The sequence below is a fragment of the Anopheles coustani genome, chromosome 3, assembly GCF_943734705.1.
Source record: "Anopheles coustani chromosome 3, idAnoCousDA_361_x.2, whole genome shotgun sequence".
In the NCBI taxonomy this organism is placed as follows: Eukaryota; Metazoa; Arthropoda; class Insecta; order Diptera; family Culicidae; genus Anopheles; species Anopheles coustani.
The window spans coordinates 47413173-47430647 of NC_071288.1; the positions used below are offsets into that span (position 1 = coordinate 47413173).

Here is a 17475-nt window from a genome sequence, read left to right on the forward strand (position 1 = left end):
TTTGTTCGAAAAAGTTTTCGAAAAAGTATATTTAACCTTAGAATTTAATAAGTTTCATCTTATATATAAATGTGCTATTTCTTTCCATGATGAGTAAACAAGGAAACTCAAGTACAAATAATTTAATCGATTATCTCAAATGGCACACAAAACAAAGGGTGCCAAACATAAATCAATCCGAACCAAGGTCCACCGCCGGGACCAAGGGCACAGTGGTTGTCTTAGCGGTCGATAAGTCGTCCCCGAAAGATTGCAAACCCGCGGCGTTCGATATGAGCACTGAGCTATCGATATATTTGTGTGTGTGGCGGGGCGAAGATAAGCGGACCCGCAGGGGACGAGCTTCCGACCTTCCGCCAGTGCGTTACGGTCCGCCTACACTATGACCGCGTTTTGGACGTTGCTCCCGTACGGTGCCACAGCCGTGGTGCTACTGCTCGGTGTCTCTGTACGGTGGTTTCTTCGACGGCGGCAAACATTCTGGGCCCGCCATGAGCTGCCCCGCGCGGCCACCGAGCCCCATCTGCTGTATGGCCACGTCCGCGGAATATCCACCCAGCGTCACACGGCCTCGATCTTGCTCGAACTGTACCGGGAGTTTCGCGAGCGTCGCCTTCTGGCCGGTGGCTTCAATCTGTTCTTCTCGCCCGTCCTGCTGGCCGTGGATCGGGAGCTAATCGAGCGCGTGCTGGTAAAGGATTTCACCCACTTCCACGACCGCGGCCTGTACGCGAATGCAAAGGTAAACCCACTCAGCAGCGAGATGCTGTTCTCGCTCGGCGGTGAAAAGTGGCACCAGCTTCGGCGGCGCCTTGGTCCAGCGTTGGGACCACCGAACGTGCGGGCTATGTTTGCGGCCACGGTGCGGATTGCACAGAACTTATCCGCCTACGTGGCGACCAACGGGCGCCGGGTGGATCTCGAGTGGACGGACCTGTTGGCGCGCTACACCACCGATGTGATCGGGAGCTGCGCCTTCGGTATCGATTGCCGCACGATCCGGGAGCCGCACGCCGAGTTCCGTGCCATGGGCCACCGGGCGTTCCGGTGCAGTTTACGGAGCATGTGGAAGCTGCGCTTTGGCTACTGCTTCCGCCGGCTGGCGGACGCGCTGCGGTTGTGCGTGAATAAGCCGTCCGTGGAGCAGTTCTTCCTGCAGCTCTGCCGCTCAACGGTTCTCCACCGGGAGAGCTACCGCACCGTCAAGCGGGACTTCCTGCAGATCCTGCTGGAGATGAAGGACCGCGGTGAGCTAGACATGACGCAGGTGGCCGGCCAGTGCTACACGTTCTTTATCGCCGGCTTCGAAACTTCAGCCAGTCTGATGAACTTTTGTCTGTTCGAGCTGGCCAAGAATGGCGCAGTGCAAGAGAAACTGCGTACGGCCATCTTGGCCGCACTGGATGAAACCGACGGTCAGCTGAGCTACGAGATGGTGATGTACCTGGGCTACCTGGACCAAGTGGTCAATGGTAATTGCTCACTTGCGTTTCCGAGTCGCAGCGATATTCAAGTGTTCGTATCGTTTTAGAAACCCTTCGAATGTACCCATCGGTGGACTTCCTGTTTCGTGTGCCCAACAACGACTACGCGGTAGCCGGAGTGGGGACAATACCCCGGGGAACGCTGGTCGTTGTACCGGTCCACGCGATCCATCATGATCCCGCGTACTACCCGCAGCCGGAAGTGTTCAACCCGGATCGGTTTGCGCCCAGTAAATCCTCCCGTACTTCCACCACCTTTATGCCCTTCGGTCTCGGACCTCGACACTGCATTGGGGACACCTTTGGTCTGATGCTCGTCAAAGTGGGTCTAGTGGCGATGCTCCGTTCGTTCCGGTTCTCCCTCGATGCTGAGCGTATGCCGGCGGACATCACCTTCAAACCACGTTCTCTGGTGCTCGCTCCCACTGGGGGTATGTATTTGAACGTGGAAAGCGTGTGAGTGATGCCAAACGAGATGATCGATGTTACTGCGATCGCATCCGCGTCTCCATCCGACCGTCAAACCCACGTTGTGCACGTGAGACGTCAAGGTCAACTAATCGATTTACAGTCAACGGGGCTCAAAGAAGGCTGGTGTAATTAGAGGGTTTTTTGAAAATGTTTTTGCAAGTCACGTCGGACATTTGAGTGTGGGTGTGTGTGATATTAATCTAATACTGAGTAAAGGTTGCCCCAAATAAACAGGTCTGTGCTCCACCGGGAAACGCCCTATCAACAAACGAGTTGGTGTGAATGTTATAGATAAATATACGTCATAACAACTGCCATCCCTGCCGTTGCAAATTGAGGTTTGATGACCGGCCTTTCGTGAATGAAAGTAGCGTACGTTAGGAGTTGTGAAGGGTTACGGCCGCAGTGTGCGTTCGAATGCTGTGCTGTAAATAAAGCTGCTGGAAACCGTTATCTCCTTCTTGCGCGCATCGCATCCATCGCGCTTGTCTTGTTCCGGCGGTAAATTTGGCTACCACAATTGGATGTTGACTTTCGTTCAGCGCCGCGGAATCGTTGTGCGATCTAGTATGGGAGTAGCGGTTGCCGAAGCAACACCGCGTCACCATGGAGCTCGTTGGTATCATTTTAGCTGCCTCGGTTGTGTTCGCTACGTGCGTATATCTTTTCCTGCGCCATCGGTACAACTACTGGACGCGGCGTGGTTTTCCGACCATCCCGAACCAGCGGCTGCTGTTCGGGCACGTGAAGGGTATCAACACCGAGCGCCACGCATCGTGCGTGACGTTGGAAAACTATCAGGCACTAAAGAGTCGCGGCGAAGCGTTCGGAGGCATTAATATATTCGTCATACCGGCCGTCGTGCCCGTAGATCCGGAGGTGATCCGGGCGATCCTGGTGAAGGACTTCAGTGTGTTCCACGATCGGGGCCAGTTCGCCGATCCCGAGGCGGATCCACTGTCCGGGACGCTGTTCGCGCTGGAGGGCAAAGCGTGGCGCACCCTTCGCCAGAAGCTGACGCCGACGTTCACCTCCGGCAAGATGAAGCAGATGTTCGGTACGATCCTGGAGGTTGCGGAAAGGCTGGGGATGCACGTGGATGAACACGTGCACGAGGGGCGCATGGAGATGAAGGACATTTTGGTCCGGTTCACGACCGACGTGATCGGCACGTGTGCGTTCGGCATCGAGTGCAACACGCTGAAAGACCCCAACTCCGACTTTCTCAAGTACGGCGGCATGGTGTTCAAACAGAAGATGTCGACCATGATCAAGATTATCTTCATACTGCTCGCCCGGGGACTGTCGAAGCGTATCGGTGTGAAGATAACGGACGCCGGTGTGGAGAGGTTTTTCATGAACCTCGTCCGGGAGACGGTGGAGTATCGGGAGAAGAACAATGTGCAGCGGAACGATTTCTTGAACCTTTTGATACAGATCAAGAACAAGGGCAGTTTGTCGGAGCAGAACGAGGGGCACGTGGGCAAGGGTGAGGAGATCGGCATGACAATGAACGAGCTGACGGCGCAAGTGTTCATCTTCTTCCTGGCCGGCTTCGAGACGTCTTCTACCACGATGAACTTCTGTTTGTACGAGTTGGCGAAGCATCCGGACATCCAGGATCGTTTGCGCGAGGAAATCAATAAGGCCATCGCCGCCAACGATGGGCAACTGACGTACGATGTGACAATGGGTATCGAGTACCTGGACAATGTGATCAATGGTAAGAAAACGGGCAACTTCCAGGGCCACAAATGCATTCTCTCAAACGCACTCGTTTGTCCCCGAAACAGAAACCATGCGTAAGTATCCTCCGCTTGAGACGATTACGCGGACGCCAGAGCGCGACTACACCATCCCCGGTACGACGCACGTCATTCCCAAGGGCACGATGGTACAGATCCCGATCTACGCTCTACACCACGATCCGGACTACTTCCCCGAGCCGGACCGGTTCGATCCGGATCGCTTTAAGCCGGAGGTGGTCAGCCAACGCCCACCGTACGTATACATGCCGTTCGGTGAAGGTCCACGGATCTGCATTGGACTGCGGTTCGGTATGATGCAGGCCAAACTGGGTCTGATAACATTGCTACGCCAATTTCGCTTCACCCCAACCGAGGACACGCCGGATCGTATCACGTTTGAGCCGAAGGTGTTCTTCTTGACTCCCAACAAAGGGAACTATCTACATGTTGAGAAAATTTGACTCCGCTGCCCGTGACAAAACTTCGAATCTGAACCAACTGAGCGCTCTGGGTACATTATTCTACCGATCATCCGCCACGGTCGTGTTCGACACGGGCAAACTATTTATCGTACGCAAATGGTTGCGTCATCGCGCCAAATAACTCGCTTGATATTTACCATATGTTGAAATGTTTATAGGAATAAAAATAAGTCGAATATTCGTTTTCGCTCGACGTTCATTGGAGCCGTGTGTCTGTATGGATTTACGTTCCTGCCTTCCGTCGACGATTTGTTTACGCATTCGTTAAGCACCGTCAGGGCATGGACGCGGGCATCTGTTGTGCGGTAAAACTCCACCATCCATTTTTGTAGTGGTGATGAAACGCATCTTGTGTTTCCCGGGCCCCACCCGAAAGTGCGAAGGTTAGAAATTCGTTTGGTGCGCTTCAGTATTCGGTTGTGGCCGGTTCGGCAAACAGCGCTCGTCGACATGGCGTTACTCGGTGTGGTTTTGCTCGGCATTGTGCTCGTCTTATCGCTTGCCTATCTTTTCTTGCGCGATAAGCATCGATTTTGGCTGAAACGGAACTTCCCCTGCAAGCCGAACCCCAGCCTTCTGGTTGGGCACATGGAGGGTAATGGGAGTACCCGGCATGCCGCCTACGTGACGCAAGAAGTCTACCACTACGTCAAAGGCCGCGGTGAACGTTTCATCGGTATCAGCTACTTTTTCATGCCGCTCGTGATCGTGTGCGATCTGGAGCTGGTGAAAACGATCCTGGTGCAGGACTTCAGCGTGTTTCATGATCGCGGAATGTACAGCAACGTACGGGCGGACCCACTGTCCGGGCATCTGTTTAACCTTGAGGGCCACGAGTGGCGCACGCTGCGTCAGAAGCTCACGCCAACGTTCACCTCCGGCCGGATGAAGCAGATGTTTGGCCTGATGTTGTCGGTGGCGGAGGAGCTACGTAGCGTAATAACGGACGGTTGCGCTACCGTTACCACGGGCTTGTATGAGCAGGAAATGAAAGGCATCTTGGCCCGGTTCACCACCGACGTGATCGGGACGTGCGCGTTCGGTATCGAGTGTAACACGCTCAGGGACGCCGAGTCGGATTTCCTCAAGTACGGTAATAGAATTTTCCAACACAAACTATCGGCGATGGTGAAAATTCTGTTCGCCATGCTGTTCCGGGGATGGGCAAAGAAACTCGGCGTCAAGGCGACTGAGGACGATGTAGAAGCGTTCTTCATGAACCTCGTCCGGGAGACGGTGGAGTATCGGGAGAAGCACAACGTACAGCGAAATGATTTCTTGAACCTATTAATACATATCAAGAACAAGGGTAGTCTAGTGGAACACGGCGAGGGTGACGCGCTGGGCAAGGGTGAGGTCGGCATGACTCAAGACGAGCTGGCGGCGCAGGTGTTCATCTTCTTCGTGGCAGGATTCGAAACATCCTCAACGGTGATGAACTTCTGTCTGTACGAGTTGGCGATGAACCCGGACATTCAGGAGCGACTCCGCGATGAGATCAACATTGCTATGGAGAAAGCAGGGGGAACACTATCTTATGACGTGGCGATGAGCATTCCCTACTTGGATCAAGTTATCAACGGTAAACGAGAACGTTTGCGATTCCCTAGTCGATCGATTTACAGAATGTTCTCTCCCTTTACAGAAACCCTTCGAAAGTATCCTCCTCTCGAGTCAACGAATCGGATGGCGGTACAAGACTATACCATCCCGGGCACTACGCACGTCATTCCACGTAACGTACTCGTACAGATACCCATATACGCGATCCACCACGATCCCGAGTACTACCACGACCCGGATCGGTTCGATCCGGAGCGCTTTTCGGCGTTGGAAAGCAAAAATCGGCCACCGTGTGTATTTCTACCGTTCGGCGATGGGCCTCGACAGTGTATCGGCATGCGGTTTGGGCTGATGCAGGTGAAGGTGGGCCTCCTTACTCTGCTGCAACATTTCTACTTCCGGCCATCGGAGAAAACGCCTCAACAGATCGTGTTCGATCCAAAAACATTCATCCTTTCTCCGGTCGGTGGAAATCATCTGCAGATAGGATTGGTTGGTGATGATAGGAAAAGTCAAAAAGAGTAGCAAAACAACTTGCCTTATAATGTATTCTAAATTCACTTATTCATGATTAATGGCTACTTAATTTATGTACTTGCTTTAAAAAGGGGTAAATTGATGGAGCGTTAAAATTAAATCTTCCCCATTTTGTGAAATAAAACATTCTTCACTAAAATTTACGTGAACAAAGGTCTTAAAAACTTCACTTTCATCATTTTCTTATTTTCATCATCTTTTGAAAGCACTCCGTTACCCATCCGATTAATCAGTTGACTCACTTCATTGCCGATATCGCCTTGGGATCCCTATATGGAGGTACAAAATAGGGTTACCTGTTGATAAAAGGTATGGTCATTGAAATGAGGCACCATAACATTGCAAGAAGGTTTGAATCCCCCCAGCGCATGTTCGAGATAACCCGAGCAGGGAGACAGATCGATTGAATTTATCACCTTTGTGACTAATAAAATGTGGTGGTAATAAAATTTATTCAATTTAAGAGAAAGAACAAAAACGGAGCCCACAATAAAAAATACTATATGTCACATTTCACGTCGCCAAGGTTCAACTTTGCCATTAAGATTTTTCTATGAGAAAAACTATCACCAAACATTTCTATATGAAGTGAACGCAGTTCGTTAACTAATTAGTCAATCGAAAAACTCGCATTCGATTTGATATTTTCAAAGAAATGATTGTTTTCACGCTCAGAACAACTACTGCGATGTCATACCTCTTTATATGGCAAAGGTATTTTATCAGTCAAAGATTTTCTGTCGATTGTGAAACCTTCCCTTATACGGTTTCGGTATGATGACTCGTATGATGCGGGGGTAAACATGCTCGAAGAACGAGCCTCCTGTAGGAAAAACTTGGCGCAACCAGTCACGGTTTTGAGAGTGTGTGGTTACAAGATAAAGCAAAAATTGCAAGTAATTCATCGCGGCGTGGTGGTTGTACGCATACCGGTGAATTCCGCGGCTGATGAAATGTGTCAGTTTGTTGTGGAGCTGTGGCGAATTCGATTCAGTTCCCTGCCATCGGCCGAAGAAGCAAGATGGAGCTGTTAAGCTATGTGTTGACCGCGTTCGTGTTTGTTGTTTCGATTGCGTACCTGTACGTGCGCAGTCGCCATAACTATTGGCGAGACCGTGGATTCCCGTACGCCCGCAAGAAGCCGCATCTGCTGCAGGGTCACATGGAAAATAGTTTCAAGACGACGCACTTGTCGTACATCACCCAAGACCTATATCGAGATTTCAAGCAACGTGGCGAAGTGATCGGCGGGATGAGTTTCTTCATCATTCCGGGACTGATTGCGATAGATCCGGAGGTTGTGAAGGCAATTCTGGTGAAGGACTTCAATGTGTTCCACGACCGGGGCGTATTTAACGATCCCAAGGCAGATCCACTGTCGGCGCATCTGTTTGCACTGGAGGGTCATGAGTGGCGCGAGCTTCGTCAAAAACTTACACCGACGTTCACCTCTGGCCGCATGAAGCAGATGTTCGGTACCATCCAGAAAGTAGCCGAAGAGTTTCTGAAGTATATGAATGAAAACTACCACAAGGAAATCGAAATGAAAGATGTGCTTGCACGGTTCACCACCGACGTGATCGGAACTTGTGCGTTCGGCATCGAATGTAACACTTTGCGCAACCCGGACTCGGACTTCCGGAAGTACGGAAATAAGGTATTTGAGCAGGACATGAAGCAAGCGGCAAAGTTCGTGTTCGCCACAATGTTCAAGGATCTCTCTAAGAAAATCGGCGTGAGATTAACGAATGAGGGTGTAGAACGTTTCTTCCTTGAAGTCGTGCAAGATACAGTGCAGTATCGTGAGAAGAACAACGTCCAGCGGAATGATTTTATGAATCTGCTACTGCAGATCAAGAACAAGGGAAAGTTGGATGAAGTAACGGGTGGCAGCGTGGGCAAGGGTGAGGTCGGCATGACCCAGAACGAGCTGGCGGCGCAAGTGTTCATCTTCTTCCTGGCCGGCTTCGAGACATCGTCCACCACGATGAACTTCTGTTTGTACGAGTTAGCAAAGAACCCGGAAATTCAGGATCGTCTTCGAGAGGAAATCGATCGTGCTATCGAGGATAACGGAGGCGAGGTGACATACGATGTCGTTATGGGCATTCAGTATCTGGACAACGTGATCAATGGTAAGAAGGTTGGTGGAAACGACTATTTTCCTTGATTGTAACACCCGTCTTTTTCTCGATACATTTCTTCAGAGACCCTGCGTAAATACCCGCCACTTGAGTCGCTCCAACGAGTTTCCACTCGGGATTATACCGTGCCGGGCACGAAATTAGTTATTCCCAAGAATACTCAAGTGCAAATCCCAGTGTATGCGCTCCATCATGACGAGGAGTTCTACCCCGAACCGGATAAGTTCAACCCTGACCGTTTTCTACCGGAAGAAGTGAAAAAACGCCACCCGTACGTGTACCTTCCGTTCGGCGAAGGTCCGAGGATTTGCATCGGGCTGCGTTTCGGGTTAATGCAAGCTAAACTCGGACTGATTACTCTGCTGAGGAACTTTCACTTCCGCCCATCGGAGAAAACGCCGGAACGGATTGTGTTCGATCCAAAAACATTCATCCTTTCACCAATCGATGGAAACTATCTGCAGATTGGACTAGTTGGTGCTGATAAGAACAATTAAATTAAGTAGGGAAGCACTTGTCATGCAGAAGAAATTGCCGAATACACATAATGCATGATTAACGGCTACTAAATTTATGTGCATGCTTCAAACTAAATTATTTAATGGAGTATTAAAATTACATGTTTTCCGTATTGTTAATCCATGTATTATTTTATACAACACATACGCTCTTCACTGACAAATAAGCGCTTAAAACGATATAAAATGCTTGTAAACAAGTAATTTTATTATCAAAACCCTTTTAAAGCGCTCCGTTACTAATCAGCTTCATCAGTTTGCTCACTTGATAACTGTTATCGCCTAGAGATCCCGATATGGCAATACAAAAGAGGGGTACCTGTTGTTAAAATGCATGAGCATTGACATGATACGAATTTCCAAGCAAGACTATCATACATCCAGCGTTTGCATATTCAAGACAACCTTATGTAGTCAGACCGCCTGAATTTATCAGAATAAAGAACGAATTGCTTTTATTCGTAAATCATTTAATTTGAAGGACAGCTGGGGTCCGGTATGTTTGTAAGTATGTTGACTGAAGACGATTGTAACACCCAAAAAACAACAACAACAATGAGAAAAATTAGAAAAAGAATATACTTTAGACGAATGGAAAAATGGAAAGTAAAAATATAAAATTGTTAATCTACATATGTGTTTTTAAAGAATAACTATCAATAGTAATTTGAGTTTGAACTAAACACCATAAGTTGATAGATTATTGATTCGGATCATTCGTATTTGATTTGATATTTTTAAGGGTGATTGTTTTCACAATCAGCCCAATTACTCCGATGTCATACCTCTTTATATGGCAAAGGTATTTTATCGGCAGTCGATAAGCCACACGCGCTATTTTTTAGAGGGCCCAGATATTTTCTGCAGATTGTGAAACCTTCCCTTATACGGGTTTGATGTGATAACACCCACGATGATACCGTAACGGTAGGTCAAGAACGAACCTCCGATTGGGAAAAATTGGCGTGACGCGAATAGTCACGGTTTCGAGAGTGTGTGTTGTTTTTTTTGGGTTACAAGATAAAGCAAAAATTGCAAGTCATTCGCCAGAGTGGTTAGCATGCCTGTTGTACGCATACAAGTGAATTCCGCGGCTGACGAAAAGTGTTAAATAGTGGTGGAGCTGTGGCGAATTAGATTCAGTTCCCTGCCATCGGGCGAAGAAGCAAGATGGAGCTGTTAAGCTACGTGTTGACCGCGTTTGTGTTTGTCGTCTCGATTGCGTACCTGTACGTGCGCAGTCGTCATAACTTTTGGCGAGACCGTGGATTCCCGTACGCCCGCAGGAAGCCGCATCTCCTGCAGGGTCATATGGAAAATAGTTTCTCGACGACGCATGCTTCATACATCAACCAAGAGCTGTATCGAGATTTCAAGCAACGTGGCGAAGTGATCGGCGGGATGAGTTTCTTCATAATTCCGGCACTGATTGCGGTAGATCCGGAGGTTGTGAAGGCAATTCTGGTGAAGGACTTCAACGTGTTCCACGACCGGGGCGTATTCAATGATTCCAAGGCAGATCCCCTGTCGGCGCATTTGTTCGCTCTGGAGGGTCATGAGTGGCGCGTACTTCGTCAAAAACTTACACCGACGTTTACCTCTGGCCGCATGAAGCAGATGTTCGGTACCATTCAGCAGGTGGCCGAAGAGTTTCTGAAGTATATGAACGACAACTGCCATAAGGAAATCGAAATGAAGGATGTGCTTGCTCGGTTCACCACCGACGTGATCGGAACGTGCGCGTTCGGTATCGAATGTAACACTTTGCGCAACCCGGACTCGGACTTCCGGAAGTACGGAAACAAGGTGTTCGAGCAGGACATGGTGACGATGGCGAAGTTCATTTTTGCTTCGATGTTCAAGGATGTCGCTAAGAAGATCGGCGTGAAGATAACGGATAAGGGTGTGGAACGTTTCTTCCTTGAAGTCGTGCAGGATACGGTGCAGTATCGTGAGAAGAACAACGTACAGCGGAATGATTTTATGAACCTGCTACTGCAGATCAAGAACAAGGGAAAGTTGGATGAAGTGACGGGTGGCAGCGTGGGCAAGGGTGAGGTCGGCATGACCCAGAACGAGCTGGCGGCGCAAGTGTTCATCTTCTTCCTGGCCGGCTTCGAGACATCCTCCACCACGATGAACTTCTGTTTGTACGAGTTGGCGAAGAACCCGGAAATTCAGGATCGCCTTCGAGAGGAAATCGATCGTGCTATCGAGGATAACGGAGGCGAGGTGACATACGATGTCGTTATGGGCATTCAGTATCTGGACAACGTGATCAATGGTAAGAAGGTTGGTGGAAACGACTATTTTCCTTGATTGTAACACCCTTCTTTTTTTCGACACATTTCTTCAGAGACCCTACGTAAATATCCACCTGTGGAGTCTTTAACCCGAGTTCCAATGCGAGACTATACCGTGCCGGGCACGAAATACGTTATCCCGAAGGACACCCTAGTACAAATCCCAGTGTACGCGCTCCACCATGATGAAGAGTTCTACCCCGAACCGGATCAGTTTAATCCCGACCGTTTTCTACCGGAAGAAGTGAAAAAACGTCACCCGTACGTGTACCTTCCGTTCGGCGAAGGTCCGAGGATTTGCATCGGGCTGCGTTTCGGTGTAATGCAAGCCAAACTCGGACTGATTACTCTGCTGAGGAACTTCCGCTTCTCGCCTACCTCGCGAACACCCAGCAAAATTAAATTCGACGCGAACTCCTTCATTCTGTCGCCTGACTCGGGCAACTATCTGAAGGTTGATAAGATAGCGTAGTTCCGTTATTATTATTTCAAAATAGACCATGAGTATTATCAGAAGGCGTAATTAATGATTATTGTTTGATAAAAACGAAAAAATGTGTATTGTAAATGATTACATTTCTGCTTTTTGAAATAATAAAATATATAAATTAAAAGTGTAAATACAAAACAAACCAGCCTGTACGCTTATTCAAAAACTTATTGTTTTTTGTTTTATGCACTATTCCTAATTCCATGTAGGGTTACCAAAATCGCAAATGTTGATTGAAGACATTTTGCGAAAGGAAGTATGTGCTTAGGAAAAATCAACAACGTAAAGTATGTAAGTTCATAATAGAAGATCGACTTTGAACGGGGTGTCCCATACCGTTCCGATGGATTGATACGCGATGAGTCACACAACAGGAAAATTGAATGGATTTTAAATCGTTTCTTTTATCATTTTGTGGAAGAGGATTAAGCGATGCGGAAAATTGAATGACATGGTACATTTTGTAAAATGCGCGCCATTCCATACAACACATGATGGTGAAATTCAAGTGTTAAAGCTGTCAAGAAAAAGAAAATAATAATAACAGAGAAAAAAGTGATCGATTTTATGAAACCATTTTAACAGGTTAAATATTAATATATTTGATACCATTTACATAGCCTCGGTTTGAAACTTTTGCTTTCCCGTCGTCCAATTACGCTCAAGAGGTTTGAAGAATATCACGTTAATTCGCGGAAATTTACATCATCTTATAGATCACCGTACCGATAAACCAATAAAAAAGAATAAAAAATAACCGGTTTATGTAAGCGGAATTGCAAACTTTGCATCATCATTTTTGTTTATTTATTGATCACTTGTGTGAATGTTGGGAGGCATGAAAAAGCTACAGCATTATTAAAGATTCTCTTCTGCTTATTGTTCTAGTTTGGACGGTTCAGAATTCTGGAACTCGAACAGGCACCACTACCCTCAAACGCGTATCCAAAAAGAAGCTCTCAAAAAATGCTCCCACCTTCCGAACCAGTGTTTATGCTTGTCATCGCTTCTACTTGAAGTTAACCGCAATGTACATATTTATCTCTAGCTCGGTGTGTGTGTGTGCGGGTATGTGTCCGAGACTTACAAGTTTTTGGTTATATATTGAACCCAAAAACGCCACAACGTCCAGTTTGACATCTATTTCCGACTCTGGTAGATCTACCATGGAGCCTGTCAGTATTGTGATTACTGGCTTTATTTGCCTAGTTGCGGTCGTGTACTGGTTCGTGAACAGCAAGCACAACTACTGGAGGGATCGAGGTGTTGCGTATGCTCCGGATCCGAACTTTTTCTACGGGCACGTGAAGGGACAGGGCCAAACGATACATGGAGCCACGATCAACCAGAAGATGTATCAACATTTTAAGCAGCGTGGTGAGCCATACGGAGGTATGAGCATATTCCTAATGCCCTCATTGGTTGTGGTCGATCCGGAGCTGGTCAAGACCATCCTGGTGAAGGATTTCAACGTATTTCACGATCGCGGAGTGTTTCACAACGCAAAAGACGACCCACTGTCGGCTAATTTGTTCAATATGGAAGGTAACCCTTGGCGACTGTTGCGTCAGAAGCTTACGCCGACGTTCACCTCCGGGCGCATGAAGCAAATGTTCGGTACGATCTGGGATGTGGCGCGTGAGCTGGAGCAGTACATGGAGGAGAACCACCGTCAGCCGGAGGTGGAGATGAAAGACATCCTGGGACGGTTTACCACCGACGTGATCGGGACGTGCGCTTTTGGCATCGAGTGCAACACGCTCAAGGCACCTGATTCAGAGTTCCGCAAGTACGGGCTCAAGGCACTCGAGTTGGACTTGGTGACGTTGACAAAATTCATCTTTGCCTCGTCGTACCCGAATGTTGCCAAGAAGTTGGGGATGCGAATTGTGTTCAGGGACGTAGAAGAATTTTTCATGAACATCGTCCGTGAGACGGTTAACTACCGTGAAACGAACAATATACAACGGAATGACTTCATGAACCTGCTGCTGCAGATCAAGAACATGGGAAAGTTGGACGACACAGCGGCAAATGTCGGCAAGGGTGAAATCGGTATGACACAGACCGAGCTGGCGGCGCAGGTGTTTATCTTCTTCCTGGCCGGCTTCGAGACGTCCTCGACAACGCAGAGTTTCTGTCTGTACGAGTTGGCGAAGAACCCGGACATTCAGGAGCGCCTTCGGGAGGAAATCAATAGTGCCATTGATGCGAACGGTGGCGAGGTGACATACGACACGGTTATGAACATTCAATACCTCGACCAAGTGATCAATGGTAATATTTCGCTTGCTCGTTAAAGACCAGCCACCCAAGCATTGCTCAGATTTCTTTTTTTATTTACCATTTCACAGAAACTCTTCGGAAATATCCACCAGTTGATACACTGACTCGCAAACCTGCACGGGATTACGTGATTCCTGGAACTAAGCACGTTTTGCCGGAAGGAATGATAGTGCAGATTCCAGTCTACGCCATCCAGCGTGACCCGGACCACTACCCTGATCCTGATCGGTTTGATCCGGATCGGTTTCTGCCGGAAGAAGTGAAGAAGCGTCACCCGTACGTGTTCTTGCCGTTCGGCGAAGGACCAAGGATTTGCATTGGATTGCGGTTTGGGGTGATGCAGACGAAAGTGGGCTTGATTACATTGCTGCGTAAATTCCGCTTCTCACCCTCCGCTCGCACACCCGATCAGGTCGAATTCGATCCACGGTCATTCACTTTGTCTCCTACAGGAGGAAACTATTTGAAGGTAGAAAAAGTATAATCACTTCGTGTAATAAAAAACATCTTTCATAACAAGTTTATTTAACTTAATCTGTAAACGTGAATTTCACTCGTGAATTCAAGTAAATTACGCGAATTACTAGCACAATGTTTTCTGTAGAAGAAATGTTCCTACGTTGTGTTTTTCTTTTAGTTTTGTGTGACTATTATTTTATCATTAAGATCGTTACTTAACGGTACGTTACTTAAAGACAAGCAACGAACGTCCATTCCAGGCGTGAGTTGAAATGGATGGATTCCCGAGTCGGCGTCCCACACTAATCTAAACTTAACGACGATAGCAAACTGAGCTACTGATAGAGCGAAGAAAACTGACTGATAACGATAAGACAACTCGCCCTAGCTAAGCTACTAATCCTAAAACATAAACACGCGTCCTAATTGTCACAACAAAATAAATAAAAAATTTATGAATAAATATTTAGTTTACTGAGTGGTTAATGGTTAACTAACTAAAAACCAGCATAGTTGTTTCCACAGGCATTTTTGGCGTTTCTTTGCTTGCCACTTTCACTACATAAGTCCACATGGGGTGTGGCTAATGGTTAACGATTTATTTCACATGTATACAACAAATGGGCTTAAGATGAAGCTCATGAAAGTGACTTTGAGAAATCGTCCGGTAAAAAGTCTTCTAGTTCAAGTATAATTTAGATGGGCAAAACCGATTGAAATATCACCAATTTGCCGTTTTTCGGGGTTTCATAACAGGTTCCATGACTAACATTCCTTTTTTTACTGAAAATGATGATTTTTAGCTTTAACACGCTTTATATGTAAGCTTGTGTTGGTATCATACCTCTGATGGTGCATATAGTTTTGAAAACGGTATTATTGTACACTTTTATTCAAACGTCCATAGTGTAAGTGTATATTTTTCCAAGACACAAGGTATTACCGGTAAGACATTTTTAACGGCAAATTTTTTTGGAATGTTGCGTAAGGTCTTTTTTCTAACGATTAGCCTGCGCCTCAATATCTCATTTGGATGCTGAAAGCAAAGAAGAAGTGTTGCTTTGTTACCAACACTAGCGACAAACATTTACACGGTAGGCATGGGGCAATGACTTGTAAATTTTAAAGTTTGGAACATCGTCTATGCGAGCTTACCTACACCAATAAAGTGTGGAAATACGTCTATCTAGGAGCTTAGAAGAGGTTGCTCTCTATAAAATGCTGGGCGCCACACGCAACCGATCAGTTGGGTCGCGAGGTCGAAATTCGACGAATCATCGACCATGGAGCCCATCAACGCCGTGCTGGCGGGACTCATTTTCATCGTGTCCGTCGTGTACCTGTTCGTGCGCAGCAAGCACAACTACTGGAAGGACCATGGATTTCCACACGTTCCGAACCCGCACTTTCTTTACGGACACGCCAAGGGACAAGGCCAAACGAGACACGGGGCCGACGTTCACCAGGAGTTGTACTTGGAGTTCAAGAGGCGCGGGGAGGCTTTCGGTGGCTTCAGCCAGTTTGTGATACCGTCCGTGATAGTGGTCGATCCGGAGCTGATCAAGACGATCCTGGTGAAGGATTTCAATGTGTTCACCGATCATGGTGTGTTCGTGAACGCAAAGGATGATCCGCTGTCGGGACATCTATTTGCGCTTGAGGGTCAACCGTGGCGTGAGTTACGTCAGAAGCTTACGCCGACGTTCACCTCCGGGCGCATGAAGCAAATGTTCGGTACGATCTGGGATGTGGCACGTGAGCTGGAGCAGTATATGGAGGAGAACCACCGTCAGCCGGAGGTGGAGATGAAAGACATTCTGGGACGCTTTACCACCGACGTGATCGGGACGTGCGCTTTTGGCATCGAGTGCAACACGCTCAAGGCACCTGATTCAGAGTTCCGCAAGTACGGGAACAAAGCATTCGAGCTAACACCGTTGGTGATGATGAAAGCATTTCTAGCATCGGCCTACCCGGGTCTGATCCGAATGTTACACATGAAGATAACGTACAGCGATGTTGAAAAGTTTTTCATGGATATCGTTCAAGAAACGGTTAATTATCGCGAGAGTAACGACATCAAGCGGAACGATTTTATGAACCTGTTGCTGCAGATCAAGAATAAGGGTAGACTAGACGACACCGATAGCAACGCAAGTGTAGGCAAGGGTGAGGTCGGTTTTACCCAGAAGGAGCTGACGGCGCAAGCATTTGTGTTTTTCCTGGCCGGTTTCGAGACATCTTCAACGACTCAAAGCTTTTGCTTGTACGAGTTGGCGAAGAACCCGGACATACAGGAACGTCTCCGGCAGGAAATCAACGGTGCTATCGAGGCGAATGGTGGTGAGGTGTCTTACGATACGGTGATGAACATCCCCTACTTGGACCAAGTGATCAATGGTAAGGTGGATTGAGATGAAGGAAGCAGCCTTAAAAACTCGTTTGACCGCAAGTCAACACCAATGAGTACACGTTTACGTTTGTTTACAGAAACTCTACGGATGTACCCTCCGGTGGAATCGTTGAATCGAGTTCCATCCGTGGACTACACAGTTCCTGGTACGAAGCATATTATTCCTAAGCGCACGCTGGTACAAATTCCGGTCTACGCCATCCAACGTGATCCCGACCACTATCCAGAACCTGATCGGTTCAATCCCGACCGGTTTCTGCCGGAGGAAGTGAAGAAACGTCACCCGTACGTGTTCTTGCCGTTCGGCGAAGGACCAAGGATTTGCATTGGATTGCGGTTCGGCGTGATGCAGACGAAAGTGGGCTTGATTACATTGCTGCGTAAATTCCGCTTCTCTCCCTCCGCAAGTACGCCGAAGAGTGTCAAGTTCGATCCCAATATGATCACCATTTCGCCGAACGCAGGAAACTATTTGAAAGTGGACAAGCTGTAACAGCCCATACATATTTGATGTTCGTTTAAAAGTTCATTATAGTGAGATAAACACAGGTTTAGCGAACAACTCATAACAATTCTC

At 47.7% G+C, this 17475-nt stretch overlaps 6 protein-coding genes across 6 annotated transcripts in view; 5 read left to right on the forward strand and 1 right to left on the reverse strand.

Annotated features, from left to right (window-relative positions):
• Positions 1 to 17475, reverse strand: part of LOC131272894 (sodium/calcium exchanger 1) — a 130601-nt gene that overhangs the window by 8653 nt on the left and 104473 nt on the right. The window lies entirely within an intron of this gene.
• On the forward strand, positions 2553 to 4378 carry LOC131272905 (probable cytochrome P450 6a14). The gene is made up of 2 exons (XM_058274777.1): positions 2553 to 3678; positions 3749 to 4378. The coding sequence occupies exons 1-2, from the start codon at positions 2562 to 2564 to the stop codon at positions 4162 to 4164; spliced, it is 1533 nt and encodes a 510-aa protein (XP_058130760.1). The 5' UTR covers positions 2553 to 2561; the 3' UTR covers positions 4165 to 4378.
• Positions 4636 to 6353, forward strand: LOC131272898 (probable cytochrome P450 6a14). The gene is made up of 2 exons (XM_058274771.1): positions 4636 to 5767; positions 5831 to 6353. Exons 1-2 carry the CDS (start codon positions 4636 to 4638, stop codon positions 6271 to 6273), a joined length of 1575 nt encoding a protein of 524 aa, XP_058130754.1. The 3' UTR covers positions 6274 to 6353.
• Positions 10118 to 11795, forward strand: LOC131272899 (probable cytochrome P450 6a14). The gene is made up of 2 exons (XM_058274772.1): positions 10118 to 11231; positions 11304 to 11795. The coding sequence occupies exons 1-2, from the start codon at positions 10118 to 10120 to the stop codon at positions 11720 to 11722; spliced, it is 1533 nt and encodes a 510-aa protein (XP_058130755.1). The 3' UTR covers positions 11723 to 11795.
• LOC131272902 (probable cytochrome P450 6a13) lies at positions 12907 to 14510 on the forward strand. Its single transcript, XM_058274775.1, has 2 exons — positions 12907 to 14017; positions 14095 to 14510. Exons 1-2 carry the CDS (start codon positions 12907 to 12909, stop codon positions 14508 to 14510), a joined length of 1527 nt encoding a protein of 508 aa, XP_058130758.1.
• LOC131272901 (probable cytochrome P450 6a21) lies at positions 15769 to 17391 on the forward strand. The gene is made up of 2 exons (XM_058274774.1): positions 15769 to 16885; positions 16976 to 17391. Exons 1-2 carry the CDS (start codon positions 15769 to 15771, stop codon positions 17389 to 17391), a joined length of 1533 nt encoding a protein of 510 aa, XP_058130757.1.

Excerpts from the sequence above, each read along its gene's own strand:
- LOC131272905 (XM_058274777.1), top strand. The coding sequence starts at position 2,562 with ATGGAGCTCGTTGGTATCATTTTAGCTGCCTCGGTTGTGTTCGCTACG. Across the intron at positions 3,679-3,748 it reads CCTGGACAATGTGATCAATG|AAACCATGCGTAAGTATCCT; the intron begins GTAAGAAAACGG and ends TCCCCGAAACAG.
- LOC131272898 (XM_058274771.1), top strand. The coding sequence starts at position 4,636 with ATGGCGTTACTCGGTGTGGTTTTGCTCGGCATTGTGCTCGTCTTATCG. Across the intron at positions 5,768-5,830 it reads CTTGGATCAAGTTATCAACG|AAACCCTTCGAAAGTATCCT; the intron begins GTAAACGAGAAC and ends CTCCCTTTACAG.
- LOC131272899 (XM_058274772.1), top strand. The coding sequence starts at position 10,118 with ATGGAGCTGTTAAGCTACGTGTTGACCGCGTTTGTGTTTGTCGTCTCG. Across the intron at positions 11,232-11,303 it reads TCTGGACAACGTGATCAATG|AGACCCTACGTAAATATCCA; the intron begins GTAAGAAGGTTG and ends ACATTTCTTCAG.
- LOC131272902 (XM_058274775.1), top strand. The coding sequence starts at position 12,907 with ATGGAGCCTGTCAGTATTGTGATTACTGGCTTTATTTGCCTAGTTGCG. Across the intron at positions 14,018-14,094 it reads CCTCGACCAAGTGATCAATG|AAACTCTTCGGAAATATCCA; the intron begins GTAATATTTCGC and ends ACCATTTCACAG.
- LOC131272901 (XM_058274774.1), top strand. The coding sequence starts at position 15,769 with ATGGAGCCCATCAACGCCGTGCTGGCGGGACTCATTTTCATCGTGTCC. Across the intron at positions 16,886-16,975 it reads CTTGGACCAAGTGATCAATG|AAACTCTACGGATGTACCCT; the intron begins GTAAGGTGGATT and ends GTTTGTTTACAG.